Raw genomic sequence first — 20,043 nt, 5'->3', positions numbered from 1 at the left:
TGGATAGGAGGAGGGTAGAGTGGATAGGAGGAGGGTGGAGTGGATAGGAGGAGGGTAGAGTGGATAGGAGGAGGGTAGAGTGGATAGGAGGAGGGTAGAGTGGATAGGAGGAGGGTAGAGTGGATAGGAGGAGGGTAGAGTGGATAGGAGGAGGGTGGAGTGGATAGGAGGAGGGTGGAGTGGATAGGAGGAGAGTGGAGTGGATAGGAGGAGAGTGGAGTGGATAGGAGGAGGGTGGAGTGGATAGGGTAGAGTGGATAGGAGGAGGGTAGAGTGGATAGGAGGGGGGTGGAGTGGATAGGAGGAGGGTGGAGTGGATATGAGGAGGGTGGAGTGGATAGGAGGAGGGTGGAGTGGATAGGAGGCGGGTGGAGTGGATAGGAGGAGGGTAGAGTGGATAGGAGGGTGGAGTGGATAGGAGGAGGGTAGAGTGGATAGGAGGGTAGAGTGGATAGGAGGGTGGAGTGGATAGGAGGAGGGTGGAGTGGATAGGAGGAGGGTGGAGTGGATAGGAGGAGGGTAGAGTGGATAGGAGGAGGGTAGAGTGGATAGGAGGAGGGTAGAGTGGATAGGAGGAGGGTAGAGTGGATAGGAGGAGGGTGGAGTGGATAAGAGGAGGGTGGAGTGGCTGGATCGAGGACCAAAGATCTGGACCAGATGACTGAATCACACCGGACAGCTTTAAAAATTTTAAATATCACATGGCTTTTCATTGGTAATTATCTTCTGATAATGTGTATTTGGTCAATTTGCACAAGACGATATCCCTGTGTGTATGTGTGTGTGTGAGTGTGTGTTACATTGGTGGAGGGGTGCAGCCAGTAGGCGATGTTGGTCTCCATGGTGATCCATTCCAAAGGAGAAGAACTATATTTATGTTCCGACTCCTCCTGTTTCACTGTCAGCATCTTCCACTGAAACAACAAGACAACATCACATATCTGACCTTTAACCCCTAACACTAACCCTATCTAACATCTAACCCTAACCATATCTAATAGGGGTGGGGGGAAATCGACATGTAGTAGTATCGCGATACTTTGCGTGGCGATACTGTATCGATACAGGGACGCCAAGTATCGATATTTAATTATTCATAAAAAATCAAATAAAAAAAAATAATTTGTATAAGGAAGTTGCATTGTTCATTTCAATACCTGTAATAGTACAGTAGTCCACACACACATGTGCATTCAGTTAAGTTGGAATATGACTGTAATACAAACAGTTCAGTTTGTCAGGTACATGCAACACAGATTACAGTGTTTACATCTGTCTGCTTGAGAAAACGTTCTGCAATAAAAATGATTGAAGTGAGATGAACAGACTGAACTTTATTTTTATTAGATAAAAACATGTTGACAAAGTTTTACTTTGCAGTTGAAAAAAGGTAATAAATAAAATGTGATAAAAAAAAAAGAATAAATAAATATTTCGCAATACTCAGCGTATCACGATATATTTAGTATCGCGATACTATCGTATCGTGACGCAAGTATCGCGATAGTATCGTATCGTGAGATCTCTGGCGATTCCCACCCCTAATATCTAACCCTATCTAACATATAACCCCGAACACTAACCCTATCTAACCTATAACCCCTAACACTAACCCTATCTAACCTATAAGCCTAACCATATCTAACCTCTAACTCTAAGCATATCTACCCTCTAACCCTATCTAACCTCTAACCCCTAACACTAACCCTACCTAAGCTCTAATCCCTAACACTAACCCTATCTAAGCTCTAACCCTACCTAACCCCTAACACTAACCCTATCTAAGCTCTAACCCTATCTAACCTCTAACAGTAAATCTAATCCCTAACACTAACCCTAGCTAACGTCTAACCCTGAACACTGATCCTATCTAACCTCTAACCCCTAACACCAACCCTATCTAACCTCCATGCCGAAGGTTGTGGTGGCTGATTAGTAGTAGTAGTAGTAGTAGCAGTAGCAGTATTAGTAGTAGTAACAGTAGTAGTATAATAGTAGTATCAGCAGTAGTAAGAGTAGTGATGGTAGTAGTAGTAATAGTAGTAGTAGTAGTACTGTAGTATTAACAGCAGCAGTAGTAGTAGTAGTAGTAGTAGTAGTAGTAGTAGTAGCAGTAACAGCAGCAGTAGTAGTATCAGTAGTACTTTTACCTGTACTTCCATAAACTTGGCCATGAAGCTGATGTTGCGGTTAATGTCAATGTGAGTAGGGGAGTGTAGCTCTAACTCTCTCTCCTTCTGCTCCTGACCTACACGCACACACACACACACACACACACACACACACACACACACACACACACACACACACACACACACACACACACACACACACACACACACACACACACACACACACACACACACACACACACACACACACACACACACACACACACACACACACACACACACACACACACACACACACACACACACACACACACACACGCACACACGCACAAGTAATCATTCACAGTACTATTCAGTGTTATAGCACTTTTCCACTGCATGGTACCTACTTGACTCGCCTTTACTCTACTTGGCCTTTTCGGTTTTCCATTGCTGCGGATGGTACCTGGTACGAGGTAATTTATTTTTTTTATAATCCTGCTGTGGTGCCTCCGGCTTGGCCGACCGTCCATACTAACACAATTGGCAGTGTTAGCGGGTGGGAAGCCAGCGTGGGTGGGTCCTGGTCGTTGTAAACAGCGACTCCTACAGTTCGGTCGGGGAGCCTGCACAGCAAGGGAAGGATCTGGGAGAGGTAGTGTGACCTCCCACACGTTACTCTCCCAGTGAGAGTCCGCGCTGCCAGGTGAAAAGAAGAGGTGGGCTGGGTACACATGTGTCGGAGGAAGCATGTGATAGTCTCCGCCCTCCCAGACCGACGGTAGGGGGTAGAGTGCGCAACGACCAGGAAGGGGATTGGGAATTGGCATAACGACTAACATTGGGATAGGAGAAAACCGGAAAAACAAGGGGGAAAAAGATCATTCAAAAAAATAAAAGAAGAGAGAATTGTCACTACGTTATCATTGTGCTACACAGGGGACGTCCTGCACAAAACACAAACCCGCCATCTTTAAATAGCCTCGCTACTACTAAACATTAGCATTCATTATTTGTTTTCAGTGAGAATAAAATGCAATAAACAAAGAAATATACATTCACAGTTAGGGTTGGGCATCGTTTGGATTTGAACGATTCCGATTCTCCATTTCGATTCCTGTTCTAAACGATTCTCGATTCCGATTCTTTGAGGTGCAGGTCAAAACAGGTCACAGCTTATTTCGCAGGAGATTTTTTTCTTAAAATGTTTTCATACTATTCACATTGTCAGTTGACTTGATACAGTTTAATTTGGTTGCTGTACTGTAACTAGGGTATTAACCCTTTATTCGCCAAGGACAAGTTTCCACGTCATTCTCCGCCATGCGTAATCTGCCAATGACGCCGTAAGGCGTCTTTGAGATCAATATTTCAAAAATCTGTGATGGCAATCATATTTTACCAACGGAGTCTTGAGATCCCCTGTTGATCTCCTCAACTCTCCAGCGGTTCAAGAGCGCCATCTGGTGGCCGATCGGCGGATCGCCCAAACAGGAAATGAGCGGTAGGAAGTGGTGCTCATCCATATTCGGTCCGGCCACTCGCTTTCGCTCGTGGGACTCGAGCTCGACACAATGGATAGCGATCCGTTGCCAATAACTCGATAAACAACATGATTTGGACGTATATACTATTATACAACCTGGAAATGGATCGCATATATCAACATCCCATAATAGCAATCTTTTTGCTCCCCAACGCTACGAGGAGACTGGGGTGAGTTTCAGCCTGTTTGTTTACCATTTTCGATACAAACTGCTATGATCAATATATCACCCATACTACATGATTCATTTAACGTCGGCCACAGACTTATAACCCCCCCCCCCCCCCCCCCTCCGGTCACCAGCAGATGATGAGGCAAGACGTTTAGGACCTTGTGCAATTGAACGTTTTATTGTGACGTCAATCGGTATCAAACTACATTTGATGATCTAATATGTATTTAGGGCTATAAATCACGTTCTGCAGAAAGCTGCAGAAAACGATAAAAACATATTTATACTTTAGACCGTATTTTAGTATGAATATGTGAATGAAAAAGTAGAACGTTGCTACATCCTAAACGATAGATAATTGACGTTGAATGGGCCATAGTAATGTCAATTTAGCAATACAATTTAAAAAGTTATAGCCCTGCAAAGAAGGGGAACTTCTCCATAGACAAATAGAGCTGGCAGAGGACGGTATAAGGATGTACATAAGCGTGGCAGAGAAAGGGTTTTAACACTTTAACTGCCACACATGAGATATCTCGGGTTTCCAATAGTTATGTTGAAAGCCACTCACGAGATTTCTCTGATTTTTTTTTTTTTAGCGAGCTGAAATCATATTGCATCACGCGAGCCTACCCGAGTATACCCGAGCACCGCCGGCGATCATATGTGGAAAAAAGCGCCCCCTATCGTCTCCCAGATGACATAAGGGATTTTGGAATGGACTCAATGAAAATGGATGGGGAAAAAAATCCGGTAATCCACATTTTCCAGTCCACTGATCCAGCCGGGGTTACCACAGTTCATTCTGGAGCCTCTCAGCCCTGCGGAATCATGTACTGCACTGTATACACGTTGGATCCATACACTTATCGATTTTTTCGAATAGTGATCAGGAATTGGAATATACCAGTTGGATACCATCTGATGTCAGGTAAGGAATCTATGTTATCAGTGTTAGGATAATCAGACTAATTTTGATGAAGATATAGGCTGTTTTGTGAAATGGGCACTTTCGGTTTCACTGGAAAAGTCCAAGAGGAAATGAACACGCCGATTATCCGTGCGCGGCGCGAATGTGCTTGCGTGCACGTATAATATTGATCATCTAGCGTTTATTTGAAAACGATTCATAAATAGGCCGACGAATATCGACGTTCTGGAATATTCCAGTAAAAGACGATTATCACAGAATGGTCTAGAATGAACAGTTTTTTATTTCAAAACGGGTGCTTTTCAAAATGCTCTGAAACGGAAATGAAACGATAAAAAACCAATCTGCCTTGACAGCACTGACTGGAAAATAGTCTTTGATAAGCGACGGGCAGATTAGACACATAGCCATAATTTAAAACATAGATTAGGCGATATTAACGTTAACATTGAAGTGGACCGTGGCATCAAGGGGGTAAAAAGGAAAACCCGGCGTGGCACTCAAAGTGTTAATGAAAAAAAAAAAAAATCTAAAGGGCTCCGCACATGGCGGGCGATTTTAGCCAGGCGACCGACTTTTTTTGCGAGCCGACCGACAGAATTGTATCGCCTCCATTGTTATGAATGAGAGAACCCACACGGCAGGAGATTTTGAAGCGACGGTCGTGCAACTATTTCTGTCGCCTGGCTAAAAATTGCCTCAATCCTATTTTTTTAGGCGACACAGAAAGGACAATGAGGAAATAACATGACTTCTACTGGTGTATAATTTGTACACCATTAATGTATCAATACATTCATTGATCAATAACCTACGTATTATTACCATGCTACTTATGTTAATTATTATTAACAGGAACAATTTAAATAAATAACGTTAGTTGGAGAACTTAAGGTTTAGTGGCCTCTTGTCATTAACTAATAAATTGACAATGCGCCACGATGCACCTACTAGATGTTTTTGTACTCGGGTAACAAAAGAAGTTGTGGATGTTGACAAGAGTTTAATGTCCAGGCTGCAGCTGATGTGGTTTATACGGTTTATTGTCCAAAGAAATGATGGTTGATAACAGAACAGTGTCTTCAGTGAAAAAACATCCTCTCTCAGCTGCATAATAATACTTGTCCAATCGGTGCCTAGTAAACGTATTGTAGCGATCAGTCATGCAGTAATGTCAGGAAGAATGAGGAGAGGTTGTATTCGTATATGGTGGTTTAATTCCAGCTCAATATGGGTTTTACAGGTTAATATTCCCTCGTAACGCACAACACAGCTACCTGCTAGTGCTAGTGAAGAGCTGCTAATACGCTCGCTTCACGACAACATAACGTCCGGTCCCGGCGGTCCGTCCTCCTATATCTCCCGGGGGGAAACAAGTAACCACACCCCCAGCTAGACAGAGCGACGGTCGGCCGCCGTGTGCAGACCACTTAAGAATCTAAATGCAAATATGTTACTTCCGGTTCCAGAACCGGAAGTTAGGAACCGGTTCCTATTAGAACCGGTTCTCGGTGCCCAACCCTATTCACAGTGTATTCTGCCTCATTTATTGATGAAACAAAACCAACAGCAACACAATTTACCACCAAGAACAAAGAGTTTAGTCTCACAAAAAGATCACAAACTTTGTTAGCTAATGTGACTGGGATTTCCCATTATAACCGGGGGGGGGGGGGGTAATACCTGCAGTGGAAAATGAACGAAGTACCAGCTACCAAAAGCTAGTAGAGTAGAGTCGAGTAGGTACCATGCAGTGGAAAAGCGGCATTGGATTCATCTTTCACAGTGTAGCTTCCTTGGGCCATGTTGGAGTTTGAACAGCTATGCTATGCTGGGACAGCCGTGTGATGGTCCACTGGCCCTCAGCTGTGATGTTCCTCTGGCCCTCAGCTGTGATGTTCCTCTGGCCCTCAGCTGTGATGTTCCTCTGGCCCTCAGCTGTGATGTTCCTCTGGCCCTCAGCTGTGATGTTCCTCTGGCCCTCAGCTGTGATGTTCCTCTGGCCCTCAGCTGTGATGTTCCTCTGGCCCTCAGCTGTGATGTTCCTCTGGCCCTCAGCTGTGATGTTCCTCTGGCCCTCAGCTGTGATGTTCCTCTGGCCCTCAGCTGTGATGTTCCTCTGGCCCTCAGCTGTGATGTTCCTCTGGCCCTCAGCTGTGATGTTCCTCTGGCCCTCAGCTGTGATGTTCCTCTGGCCCTCAGCTGTGATGTTCCTCTGGCCCTCAGCTGTGATGTTCCTCTGGCCCTCAGCTGTGATGTTCCTCTGGCCCTCAGCTGTGATGTTCCTCTGGCCCTCAGCTGTGATGTTCCTCTGGCCCTCAGCTGTGATGTTCCTCTGGCCCTCAGCTGTGATGTTCCTCTGGCCCTCAGCTGTGATGTTCCTCTGGCCCTCAGCTGTGATGTTCCTCTGGCCCTCAGCTGTGATGTTCCTCTGGCCCTCAGCTGTGATGTTTCTCTGGCCCTCAGCTGTGATGTTCCTCTGGCCCTCAGCTGTGATGTTCCTCTGGCCCTCAGCTGTGATGTTCTTCTGGTCCTCAGTTGAAGTCATCTTAGTGACCTTTCAGCATCTTACATTTTTTATTATCTTTGGTTGAACTTGTTACTCTTGGTGACATGTAGACTTACTGGTTCCATAGTGGTGTCTGTGGTTAGACTTACTGGTTCCATAGTGGTGTCTGTGGTTAGACTTACTGGTTCCATAGTGGTGTCTGTGGTTAGACTTACTGGTTCCATAGTGGTGTCTGTGGTTAGACTTACTGGTTCCATAGTGGTGTCTGTGGTTAGACTTACTGATTCCATAGTGGTGTCTGTGGTTAGACTTACTGGTTCCATAGTGGTGTCTGTGGTTAGACTTACTGGTTCCATAGTGGTGTCTGTGGTTAGACTTACTGGTTCCATAGTGGTGTCTGTGGTTAGACTTACTGGTTCCATGTTGCTGCTGTAGCCTTTATACACCTTATCACCAACTACCTCCAACTGACGAAAACCCCAGTCTGGCAAAGACTGTCCACTCAGCTGGCAAACAAACAAACAGACAGACAGACAGACAGAAAGGGGAGAAAGGGGTTACCATACAATTACAGATTGTTCAAAAATATGATAGAAATTAATCGTTCCAGTATTCAGTGGTAATTGGCTGGTACCTTGAGCACAGCGGAGGTGTTGACGTGAACCAACCGGACTTCAGACAGAATCGTCTTCCACACCTCTGACTCCGCCTCCCTATTGGAGATCTCCTAAACAAACAAACAAATATTTGTCCATGAGGCGTATTGATAGATTTAACACAGGCAGTAAGGAAAGACTGTCATAGAGGTCAGACTCACCACCCTCCACAGGTTCTGTGTTGGCATGGAAACATTGAAGTTGATGTAACCAGACACTTCCTGGGCATGGGGGCTCATGGGAGCTGCAACATCATGGCTGACACACACACACACACACACACACACACACACACACACACACACACACACACACACACACACACACACACACACACACACACACACACACACACACACACACACACACACACACACACACACACACACACACACACACACACACACACACACACACACACACACACACACACACACACACACACACACACACACACACACACACACACACACACACACACACACACACACACACACACACACACACACACACACAGATTAGCATAACTTGCAGTGTGTCGGTTAGCAGTGTCTCAGGAGGTAGAACGGTCATCTGGTGATCGGAAGGTTCCCGGTTAGATTCTGGCTCCTCCCAACTTCATGTCGAACTAAGGGGGCTTTCTCACTAGTGAGAAAGCACCCTAAGGGCTTGTGTCCATAGCCAACGTTTTATGAGTTGTCAGCTCCTTTCGGTCATTCATTTCTATGCTGGAGAAGCGTCAGGCGCGCTCCTCTTCCCAGAGCCGTGCCTCGCGTTTTATGAGCTCTCTAAGGCAGCGTTTTTGGCGGAGCGCTCCCAGCTCATAAAGTTGAAACTTGTTCAACTTTTTTGGAAAGGAGCGCGCTCATCAATGTAACTCATCGAGGAAGGGGCGAAGCCGCAGCTGGCGCGAGCTCTGGGGAGACCCAGAAAACCGCTAGAAGCTTTTTTTTCTTCTTTTTTCAAATCGGTCCGACTTGAAAAAAAGGCTTTGAGTGGACACAAAGCCTAAGTGTCCTTGAGCAAGGCACTTAACCACTAACTTCTCCTGACGAGCTGGTTGGCACCTTGCATGGCTGCCTTCACAGCTGAACTCTATACTCAAATGCACACTTATCTACTGCCTATACTAGTACACTACAGAACACTGTACTCATACCTACCCTTCATTATACCACGATATACAACCTATATTTTATTCATATAAAACTGTATAATAACAATAATGTAATAACATAACACTGTTCACACTTACATACATATATCTATATATATTCATATTATTTAAACCACTGGCTATTATGATAGTGTATTCATACTCATACCACTGTATATATCAGACCTGGGCATTGTATCCGGCCCGCGGGATGATTCTGACCGGCCCGCGAAAGATTACATGATAATAAAAAAAAAAAAAAAATTACTTTTTTCTTTTCATGTCAACGTTCACACGCACAATATACGCTTACGCTCATGAAATGCATAGCCATGTGAAAGCCTTCATGACAAAGTTGCAATTAATTTCAAGGCAACTAGGCAGCAACAATCTCAAACACATGAAAACCCTGAAAGAAGTCAAACCATCAGCTGATCACTGGCACTCATCCATGTTGGGAGCACTGCATGATGAATTTTCAAGGCGTTTTCAAGATTTCAAAAAGGTTGAGGATGAAATGCAGCTGGTTTCCTCTCCCTTTACCTGCAGTGTTGATAGTTGTTCAGCTTGAACTCATTGACCTGCAGTCTGATTCACTACTGAAAGAGCACTATAAGTCAGCATCACTGCTAGAGTTCTACTCTGCTCTCAAGGAGGAGAACTTTCCAAACATGAGGAGACATGCTCAGAAGATGTTGGTTCTCTTTGGATCCTCATACATATGTGAACAGACATTCTCAGTCATGACGTTTACCAAGTCCAGGTACAGATCCTCTCTCACTGATGAACATTCTGGCAGCTGTGCTTCGCATCTCCACCTCAGACATGCAACCTGACTTTGATGGACTTGTTAAAGCTCAACAGAGACTGGATTTCTCACACTGAATGAAAAAAAAAAAGAACTGAAGAACACTAAAATGTGGAAATATAACAAGTGAAATGGGACACTTGATATTTTCTTTTCTTTTTTTTGCACAGTTCTGAAAACATTAAATGTTTAATATAGGCATGTAAAGTAAAAAAGCCTACAAAACTGGGACACTTTTCTTTACACAGTTCAGTAACATGTCTTGTTTATTTTTGCTATAAGATGATGTGATGTCTTTAGAAAGCTAAGAAAATCCTTGTTTCAATAGTATATGAAACTCAAAATGCCCTTTGTTATTAATGTTTCACATTTTGTTTATCATTTTGGAAATAAATTCTATTTGAATAAATGATATTTTTGAAAGCTAACCTCACCTTTTAATTGCCAAATAATAACACACACTCTTACCAGGGGTCAAAACAATGCCATTTACTGCTTTTTATATAGAAATAAAATGTATATTATGCATAATTGAGTTTGGAATTTTGGCCCGGCCCTCCAACATATTTTCAGTTGCTCATTCGGCCCCCTGGGAAAAATAATTGCCCACCCCTGGTATATATAATACTGTACATACATTAGCTTAGCATATTTACTCCGTAGATTTCTCATACTCCATATATTCACACTGTATACTGCAATGCACTTTACTCCTTAGATGACAACTTGATTTAGTTGTACTCTGTACCTGTACTTGTGCAATGGCAATACATTGACTCTAATCTCTAATCTTAAATGGAAGAAAATATTAAACAGTGTTAGCAGTGTTGTGCAGTTATTGGATTGCTATGGTTACCTGTTGAGGAAGCGTGAGGTCATTCCATGGAGCAACTGGACGATGTCACCATGGCGAACAGGGCGAGGTGGGTTGCTGACCACTAGTTCCTGTCTGAGAGAGACCATAACCCTTATATAAATAACCATTACATATATACATACATACATATATAATCCTATATAAAATCTAGGAAGACCACCCTCAAACCCAATCCCCCTATTTATAATAAAACACAAGATACCTGGGCCCTAATGATAAGGAAAAGCACTCAATGAAGAAATCCAATCCCCCTAGCAAACATCTATGCTACTCATAGTGGTCAAATCAAAATGCCATATGTGTATATATGTATGTGTGTGTGTGTATTAGGGGTGTAACGGTATGTGTATTCGTCCCGCAAATATACGGTATGGCCGTCACGGTGCGGTACGCGCAGCCATACGGAGAATACGCCCCACAGCGCAAACACACCCACATGCAGGCACTCGCGAGGTCCGTGCGAGAACAGCGCGCGGCACACCGAGTCCCCGACTTCAGTTCAGAGCGGCGAAAGTGCACGGAGAAAGGCACATTTACATTGGAACAGCTGCGTTTTCTTGTTCGCCCAAAAACGTTAACCAAATGAAACCAATGGAAAGAAACACACACGCGTCGCCGACACACACGCGCGCGTGCCAACAAACAATCAATCAACATTCTCCCCCGCCGGACTCACGGGCACAGCTCATCAAATAAAAAAAAAATAAACATACTTTTCCGGACAGATCATCTGAGCTCCACTGTGTTTAAATCCAAATAATCCTCTGCCATTGTTGTAATATGTCATCTGTTATCTAGTATTCAGTCTCGTCGTGAAGTTAAATTCTCTCTAGAAGTGAAAGTGAAACTTAGCAAGGATAAGTTGTTAAAGGGGCAGTAGGCAAGTGGATGCCTGAACACAGAATGACACCAGTATCACTGACTACCACGGCAAGCCTATAGAAAATTATTCTATTTAATAATAATAATTATCATAAATATAATATATAAATAAAAAAAATCTAAAAAAGATTATAATAATAATAATAATATTAATAAATGTTTTCTGTTGTACCGAACTCGTACCGAACCGTGACCCCAATACCGAGGTACGTACCGAACCGTGGCTTCTGTGTACCGTTACACCCCTAGTGTGTATGCGTGTGCGCGAGTGCGTGCATGTGTGTAAGAGGAAATGGTTCAAATGTGAGCTCCAGGGCCCTCATTTATCAATGTTGCGTACACACAGATATGTGCGTAACCCGTGCGTACGATCATTTCTAAGCAAAGTGTGGGACTTATCAATTTGAACTTGTGCCTGACTTTGTGCGTATATTTACGCACAGCTCCGACCGTGCGTACCTGGCGCCCGGTGGTAGAATATGAATATTGCAACGCGGAAATAAGCTTCCGTGCATTAGTTTCAACACTGGCGTGTTCTGTATGAACCGTAATTCATTATAGTTCATTGTAAAATAGCGACAGTAGTGTAATTATTGTCAAACCCTATAAATATAGCATTTGGAATAGGTCTTTCTTTTCGAATGAATGCAGCATGGTTTATATATAGCGTTATCAGGTGCACTGACTGCGCTCGCAGGGAACTGTTTTCAGAGATAGCAGATAGGGATGAATGAGGGGCAGTCTAATTGCAGAGAGAACATAATATTAACTAGAGTCCGCTATACCTGAGACACCTCCTTGATTTGTACTGCAATTTGGGACCCAAATTGGAGCTATAAGCTTATAGCCTCTTCCGTGCTTATTTGAGAAGGGTCCAGCTGCATAACCGGAGAGCAGCACTCTCAGGGCCAAGATAGCCACTTATACTATTTTGAGAGAGACAGCAGAGAGACAGACAGCAGAGAGACAGACAGACAGACAGATAGACACTGTTCCACAGTGTGTGTGTGTGTGTGTGTGTGTGTGTGTGTGTGTGTGTGTGTGACTGTGTCTAGTAGAGACTCACACCCCCCCCCCCCCCCCCCCCCCCCCCTCTGGACCACTCACCCCCCCTCACTCTGGACCACCTCCTAGTAGAGACCCCCCCCCCCCCTCTGGACCACCTCCTAGTAGAGACTCCCCCCCCCCCCTCTGGACCACCTCCTAGTAGAGACTCACCCCCCCCCCCCCCCCCCTTCTGGACCACCTCCTAGTAGAGACCCCCCCCCCTCTGGACCACCTCCTAGTAGAGATTCCCCCCCCCCCCCCCCCTCTGGACCACCTCCTAGTAGAGACTGTACGACTGGCTGCGAGGAGGAGGGGGAATTGCAACCACCGCAAGCAAAACTTAACCCTTTCACTGCAGTACACGGCTGTAACCAGAAAAGTCAAGTCATTAATCCTCATCTTCTTCTTCTTCCTAGAGAAGTCTCTACTAGGAGGTGGTCCAGAGGGGGGGGTGAGTCTCTACTAGGAGGTGGTCCAGAGGGGGGGGGGGGGGGGTGAGTCTCTACTAGGAGGTGGTCCAGAGGAGGGGGGTGAGTCTCTACTAGGAGACTAGTAGTCACACACACACACACACACACACAGTGGAGCAGTGTCTGTCTGTCTGTCTGTCTGTCTGTCTGTCTGTCTGTCTGTCTCTCTGCTGTCTGTCTCTCAAAATAGTATAAGTGGCTATCTTGGCCCTGAGAGCGTTGCTCTCCGGTTATGCAGCTGGACCCTTCTCAAATCAGCACGAAAAAAGCTATAAGCTTATAAAATGATTTAATATGCTAAACTTCGTTTTAAATTCTTTAATTCACATTTGTTTATTTCATAAGAATTTTCCCGACATAATGCTACCTGCCCCGACCATATCCGTGACTCCGTTGCGATACAGATGAATTATCTACTCAGAATAGTATAAGTGGCTATCTTTTATGTGTATTTTAGCTGCTGTAGATCACTGCTGGTACGTGCGTGCAGAACCTTTATTTCAGCGGGGACTGTACGTGTTTATTTGACGTTACTGTACAATATATGTGTGTATTAAAAGACGGAGCTGTCTTTTATTGTAATATAATAATTATTAATATTAAAAATTATAATAATAATTTATAGGCTACCTAATACCGACATCAAAATAGATTGTATGCCTCTACGAATCATATTAAACCATGCAGGTAGAACATTTACGGATAACTTTAATCCCTGGGTATTAATTGAATGTTAAAAGAACTAAATGAAGAAAGGCATTCATATTCCAGCATGCATTAATGACACCAATGGGCAACGGCAAACAGTGGTTAACGGTCTTTATTAGTGTTTTGCGGTGTCCAGGCAACAATGGTCTTTTAGGAAGTTAATAGATATAATATCCGACATCACCGTGTACATGTTTGTCAGCCTGTCGTGTATTTCTCCCATAACACGCTTTCGCTCGGTTTAGTCAATTTTTCCACATTTCATGGGGGTGTTCATTACCGTATATGGTTAATTACGGGCGGTTCTATATGCAAATACTTAAAATCGTGCACGAGCGCGGAGCGTAGAACAAGTGGCATTTATCAACACGGAGTACTTGCCGGTGTGCGTGGGACACGTCTTCGCACGTGTGATAAATCCCGATTTTTCTGTGCGTACACACAATATAAATTCCGTGCGTAGGAACGGAAATAGAACACTTTCTATGCAACGTTGATAAATGAGGGCCCAGGTGTTGACAATGCCGATGCTACATCTTATATGACTTTATAAGTATACATTATATATCCTTATATTAATACTAAGAACCAGAGGTGTGGACGTAAGTCACACGACTTGGAATCAAGTGGTGATGATTGCCATGGTAGTGATGTTTGTGGTGATGGTTGCCATGGTAATGTTGTTTGTGGTGATGTTTGCCATGCTAATGTTTGTGGTGATGGTAGCCATGGTAATGATGTTTGTGGTGATGTTTGCCATGATAATGTTTGTGGTGATGGTAGCCATGGTAATGATGTTTGTGGTGATGGTTGCCATGATAATGTTTGTGGCGATGGTTGCCATGATCATGTTTGTGGCGATGGTTGTCATGATAATGTTTGTGGTGATGGTTATCATGGTAATGTTTGTGGTGATGTTGCCATGGTATCCTACTTGCTGGGGTCCTTGATGATCCACCAGTTGTTGACGTCTTTAAAAGGATAACAGGTCACCTGCTGCTGGTGGGAGCTGCCTCGACCACTGTCATACCTGTCACACATAAATACATACATCACTGTCATACCTGTCACACATAAATACATACATCACTGTCATACCTGTCACACATAAATACATACATCACTGTCATACCTGTCACACATAAATACATACATCGCTTCAACCCTCTAGTCTACCTCTACCACTGTCATACTGTCACACACACACACACACACACACACACACACACACACACACACACACACACACACACACACACACACACACACACACACACACACACACACACACACACACACACACACACACACACACACACACACACACACACACACACACACACACACACACACACACACACACACACACACACACACACACACACACACAAGTCTGCATCTTAAAACATACGTTTCCATGTCCCAAAAATGGCTTCATCCCAAAGTAGATGATGCAGTGTTTATACAGTATACAGTGTTTTTATTATTAAATTAGACTGACCAAACCGGAGGTACCACTGATAGCTGGATTCGAACCCAGAGTATTTGCGTGGTAGGCAAGTGCTTAGACCTCTACACTACCCAGCCTGGTGGTAGGCGAGTGCTTAGACCTCTACACTACCCAGCCTGGTGGTAGGCGAGTGCTTAGACCTCTACACTACCCAGCCTGGTGGTAGGCGAGTGCTTAGACCTCTACACTACCCAGCCTGGTGGTAGGCGAGTGCTTAGACCTCTACACTACCCAGCCACCCAGTATACAGTGTTCTCTCTCCAGACTGGTGTACGAGTCCAGAGCAGCCAGATGATGTACCGTGAGCAATTTTTTTGCATCTTCTCACATTGCATATTATTTTAATTAGACATAAAACATGTAGCCTATTATTAGTATGGTTATGATATCATGTGGTCAGCCTTTGTTCTATTCCACCTCTCATGCACTAACTGATGAAGCTAGATGAAGCAATATTCGGCGGGTTGGTGGTGCGGGATAGTGGCACAGGGCAGCGCTCTATTTATGAATTCAACACATCATCACTTATGGAAATGGTTGTGGTTAGGATATTAGTGATGCTGGACGCTCCCTTTCTCACAGACGTTGGGGCAAACTCACCCCGGCAGTACCTGATTGGGTAGTTGCCCTAGTGACAGTGATGTGTCAGTACCTGATTGGGTAGTTGACCTAGTGACAGTGATGTGTCAGTACCTGATTGGGTAGTTGACCTAGTGACAGTGATGTGTCAGTACCTGATTGGATAGTTGGCCTAGAGACGGTGATGTGCCAGTGCCAGTACCTGATTGGGTAGTTGACCTTGTGGGAGTGCAGCCAGCAGGGGATTGGCTGGGAGGCAGAGTTTCGTAGGGTCACCTGACTGCCATATGCCACTTCTAAAGGCTGACCATGAGTTATCCTGGACAGACCGCCCTGCAGAGAGAGAGAGACACATAAACATATACAGTACACACACACACACACACACAGGACAGGACAGTGACTGTCTGTGTGTACAGATGGGGCACAGTAGAACGCTGCCCTTGCCGCACGGTAGCCAGGTATTTTCCGTATTAACAATACTCAACCAGTAGGGGGCGCTTGGGTTACAATAGGTTACGTTTCGTCTCTAGTAAAGGGGAGGGGAGAAGGGGAGAAACAGCCTGGTGCCGAGTGTTGTTAAAGGAACATGCCAATTTATTGGGAAATTTGCTTATTTGCCATCTACCCTGGAGTTAGACAAGCAGATACATAGCCTTTTCTTCTCTGTGCATGCATTAGGCTTAGGGAACAGCCGCACCGTTAGCCTAGCTTAGCGTCATTCACTGGAAGTAGGTGTGCCAGTGTAGCCTAGTTCCCAACAGTCACGAAATACACTCCAAATACAACTCCAAAACGTTCCTGTAAACATGTTGTGTCCTGTGTATTTACCACGTGGATTTTCTTTTCTTTTGTTTTCTAAGCAGATATAATATATAGTATATTATACTCTGAACTATCTAAAAATATTTAACTGTTGTTTTTTGAAAAACAGGGCTTTTGAGGTGATGGAATCACTGCGCCCAGGCAGCACTGGTTAGGCAAAAAAATATTCCGAGTATATATCTGCTTAGAAAACGAAAATGTCTAATTTTCTTCTTTTTTTTCTCTCCATGTGGTAAATACACAGGTCACAACATGTTTACAGGAACGTTTTGGAGTTGCCTTCTTGAGATCATGTGTGCAAAGAATCTAAGGAAATTACTAAAGGGCAGATGATTTACAGGGGGTTTTGTAGATACAGTACAGAATTTTGCCATCCGGAAACATGCTATTTTAAATATGAATATAGAATATCAGGCCTATAAATGACCTTATTCAGGGATTAAAGCAAAGAAAAATCTCCTGACTGAACTTTTTTTCAGGCCAAGTCATATTTTTATTTTAACCTCCTCTATATTTTTTTTTAGTAGCGTTAGCGTTTTAAGGGAGCCTTGTAGAGCCTACTGTCCTGACTGTGACTATAGACGCTATTGTTGTGGTTGTTGCGCCAGGCAGGGAGGCTGTGTGCTGGAGAGCGCGAATGCAAGTCTTGTGGCTAGCTTCTGATTGATGGCGAGCTAGCACCCTTTTCCCATTACTGCCACACTGTAATTTCCTGTGGCATACGTTGCAAAAACACACACCTGGCTTTTTTATTTTTTTGCACCATGAACTAAAAGGCTTGTTATCATACAAGCAAGGGACTAAACACGTTTCACAATTATGCCACAACAATGTGGAACGCCCTACCCACAGCCGTAAAAAAAAAAGTTAATCCTATTCCCTACCCACATTCAAAACCGCTCTCAAAGAGCACCTACGGGAGGCTGCAATTCGAAACTGGCCACCGTAAATGTCAGTCTCCTCCCCTCCTCCCCAGTCCCACCGTATGTATATATCTTTTAACACCCACCCACCCCCTCCTAATGTACAGTCTCCTCCTCATCATATGTATATATTTACTGTTAGGATCGTATATGTGACAAATGTAACAGTACTATATACCTGTATCTGTATGTCATGTATGTCCCTATGTCATAAATGTCATGTATGTTGTGTATGTCATAAATGTCACTATGAATTGAAAATGGGGGACCCTGATGTAAACAAGACAAACGTCTTTCTCTGGTCTGCATCCCCTTAACAATTGTGTGTATTGAGCCGTACTGTATTGTACCCATTCTGCAATCTGTTAAATAAAGTTTTCATTCATTCATTCAAGTTTCCACACTCATACGGGCTCCGATGAGTATCAGAGGTAGATCAACGTGTGAGAAATAAGTTTTGTTTGGGTTTTGTCCGCTAAAGTAGGCCTAAAGCAGGATTTGTGCACGTGTGTTTTCTTTTTTTTTTTAAGATTTATTTTTTGGCGTTTTATCGCTTTATTTCTACTGGGCAGTCCAGTAGAGAGAGATAGAGGAGGAATGGGAGACAGAGTGGGGGGAAGACATTCGGCAAATAACGACGGGTTCGGGAATCAAACCCGGTCGGCCGTGTCGCGGCTGCGCGCTATGTGGTTCGCCACTGGGGCGCCCAGTGCACATGTGTTTTCTGACATAGCCTAATGATGTGAATGCGTTTCTGCTACTGGATCTACCAGATCCAGAGTGAATTAATGAATTAAAACTTTATTTAACAGATTGCAGAATGGGTACAATACAGTACGGCTCAATACACACAATTGTTAAGGGGATACAGACCAGAGAAAGACGTTTGTCTTGTTTACATCAGGGTCCCCCATTTTCAATTCATAGTGACATTTATGACATACACAACATACATGACATCATGACATTTATGGCATAGGGACATACACGATATGCAAATATACAGTACTGTTACCCATAGATCCTAAGAGATTATATACATATGATGGGGAGGAGACTGTACATTAGGAGGGGGTAGGTGGGAGGGAGAAAAAATATACATAAGGTGGGGAGAAAATATATACATACGGTGGGGAGGAGACTGTCTACAGATACACCTGTGTGATGTTGCTACGGAGTTAAGCTCATAAAGGATACTCAGTCACAACCACAGCAGAGGACTACAGTGTGAAGTAACATGACAATGACAAATGTGTTGTTTCTGTTTTTCTTTTTGACATAGTTGTGGCACACGGAACAAGTTAACAACTCACCACTACAGCCCCCAGTAGCCTAGCCAGTCTCTTGAAACGCCGCTATCTTCAAACTTCCATTCCTCTCGAAAATTTCTTTTGTTAGGTGGTCCCGCTCATCCTTTTCGTCTGAGAAAACCGCGGTGGGTTTTGTTTTTAGTGGCCGGCTTACTCCTTCCATTTAACGCTATTAAGCTAGCGTTAGCTAATCGGTATAGCAGGCGTGCATAACGTTACAGTGCACGCAGGTACATAAGCAGGTGGTGGATGTGATGTCGATAAACAAGGCGAGGCTGCAAAAAAAGGCGACTGTTGTAAGACCAAAACACACCGCAGTTTTAAAGGGGAACTATCTTATAAATGGCCTTTTTCAGTGTTTAGCATTGTTTCCTAGCTATGTGGACTTATATTAATATGATCTATGTCTCTAATTCTCATATTGGCGCATTCTTCCAATTCTCCTCTCACAATATTCACCCTCACTGAACTGAGTCATCTGAAAATGTGCTGATTTGTGATGTCAGAGAGACTCAGCTGCATGAGACTCTGCTGAGACTCACACACACTCCACACAGTTCCCACCGTGGTTGGAGCCCAGGCTCAAAACGGCTTAAGATCTTGAGGTAGAAAAATGCTGTTTTTGAGGACTTGATTAGAAATACAAAACAATGAATTAAAAAAAAATAAAAAAATTACAGAGGTGTTCCATAAACTCACAGGAATTGTGTAAAAGTGCCCAAATAGTGAAAGAAATAGTAAAATAGTTCCCCTTTAATTATTTTACATGACTATTTTGTTACCCGCCATGTGGCGGACAGACCTCTCAGACCTCGCAAATGTTACTCGCCAAACCTAAAACCTGCCTGCCATTGGCGCTTGGCGGGTGCTTATGTTGTTCCTCTACAAATCATATTATCCGTCACGACTCCGAATCAAATTGACGGAAATCCATCTCAAGACGGAACGCTTTAATGCCTGCCTTATTATGGCCAAGTCACACATCTATGGATCGGGCCAAATCTTCTCTTTCCAATGGCAGAG

General features: G+C 43.9%; 1 protein-coding gene across 1 annotated transcript in view; it reads right to left on the bottom strand.

Annotated features, from left to right (window-relative positions):
- The window catches only part of pomt1 (protein-O-mannosyltransferase 1), a 79,277-nt gene that overhangs the window by 8,083 nt on the left and 51,151 nt on the right, over positions 1–20,043 (bottom strand). The window contains 9 exon segments of the mRNA XM_084308767.1: positions 801–914; positions 2,151–2,248; positions 7,650–7,691; positions 7,694–7,775; positions 7,904–7,996; positions 8,087–8,183; positions 10,746–10,838; positions 14,808–14,903; positions 16,165–16,295. Coding sequence (XP_084164893.1) covers positions 801–914; positions 2,151–2,248; positions 7,650–7,691; positions 7,694–7,775; positions 7,904–7,996; positions 8,087–8,183; positions 10,746–10,838; positions 14,808–14,903; positions 16,165–16,295 — 846 coding nt within the window.

This window comes from Notolepis coatsorum (genome assembly GCF_963971535.1).
Source record: "Notolepis coatsorum genome assembly, chromosome: 2".
In the NCBI taxonomy this organism is placed as follows: domain Eukaryota; kingdom Metazoa; phylum Chordata; class Actinopteri; order Aulopiformes; family Paralepididae; genus Notolepis; species Notolepis coatsorum.
This window is presented reverse-complemented; position numbering and strand designations above follow the sequence as displayed.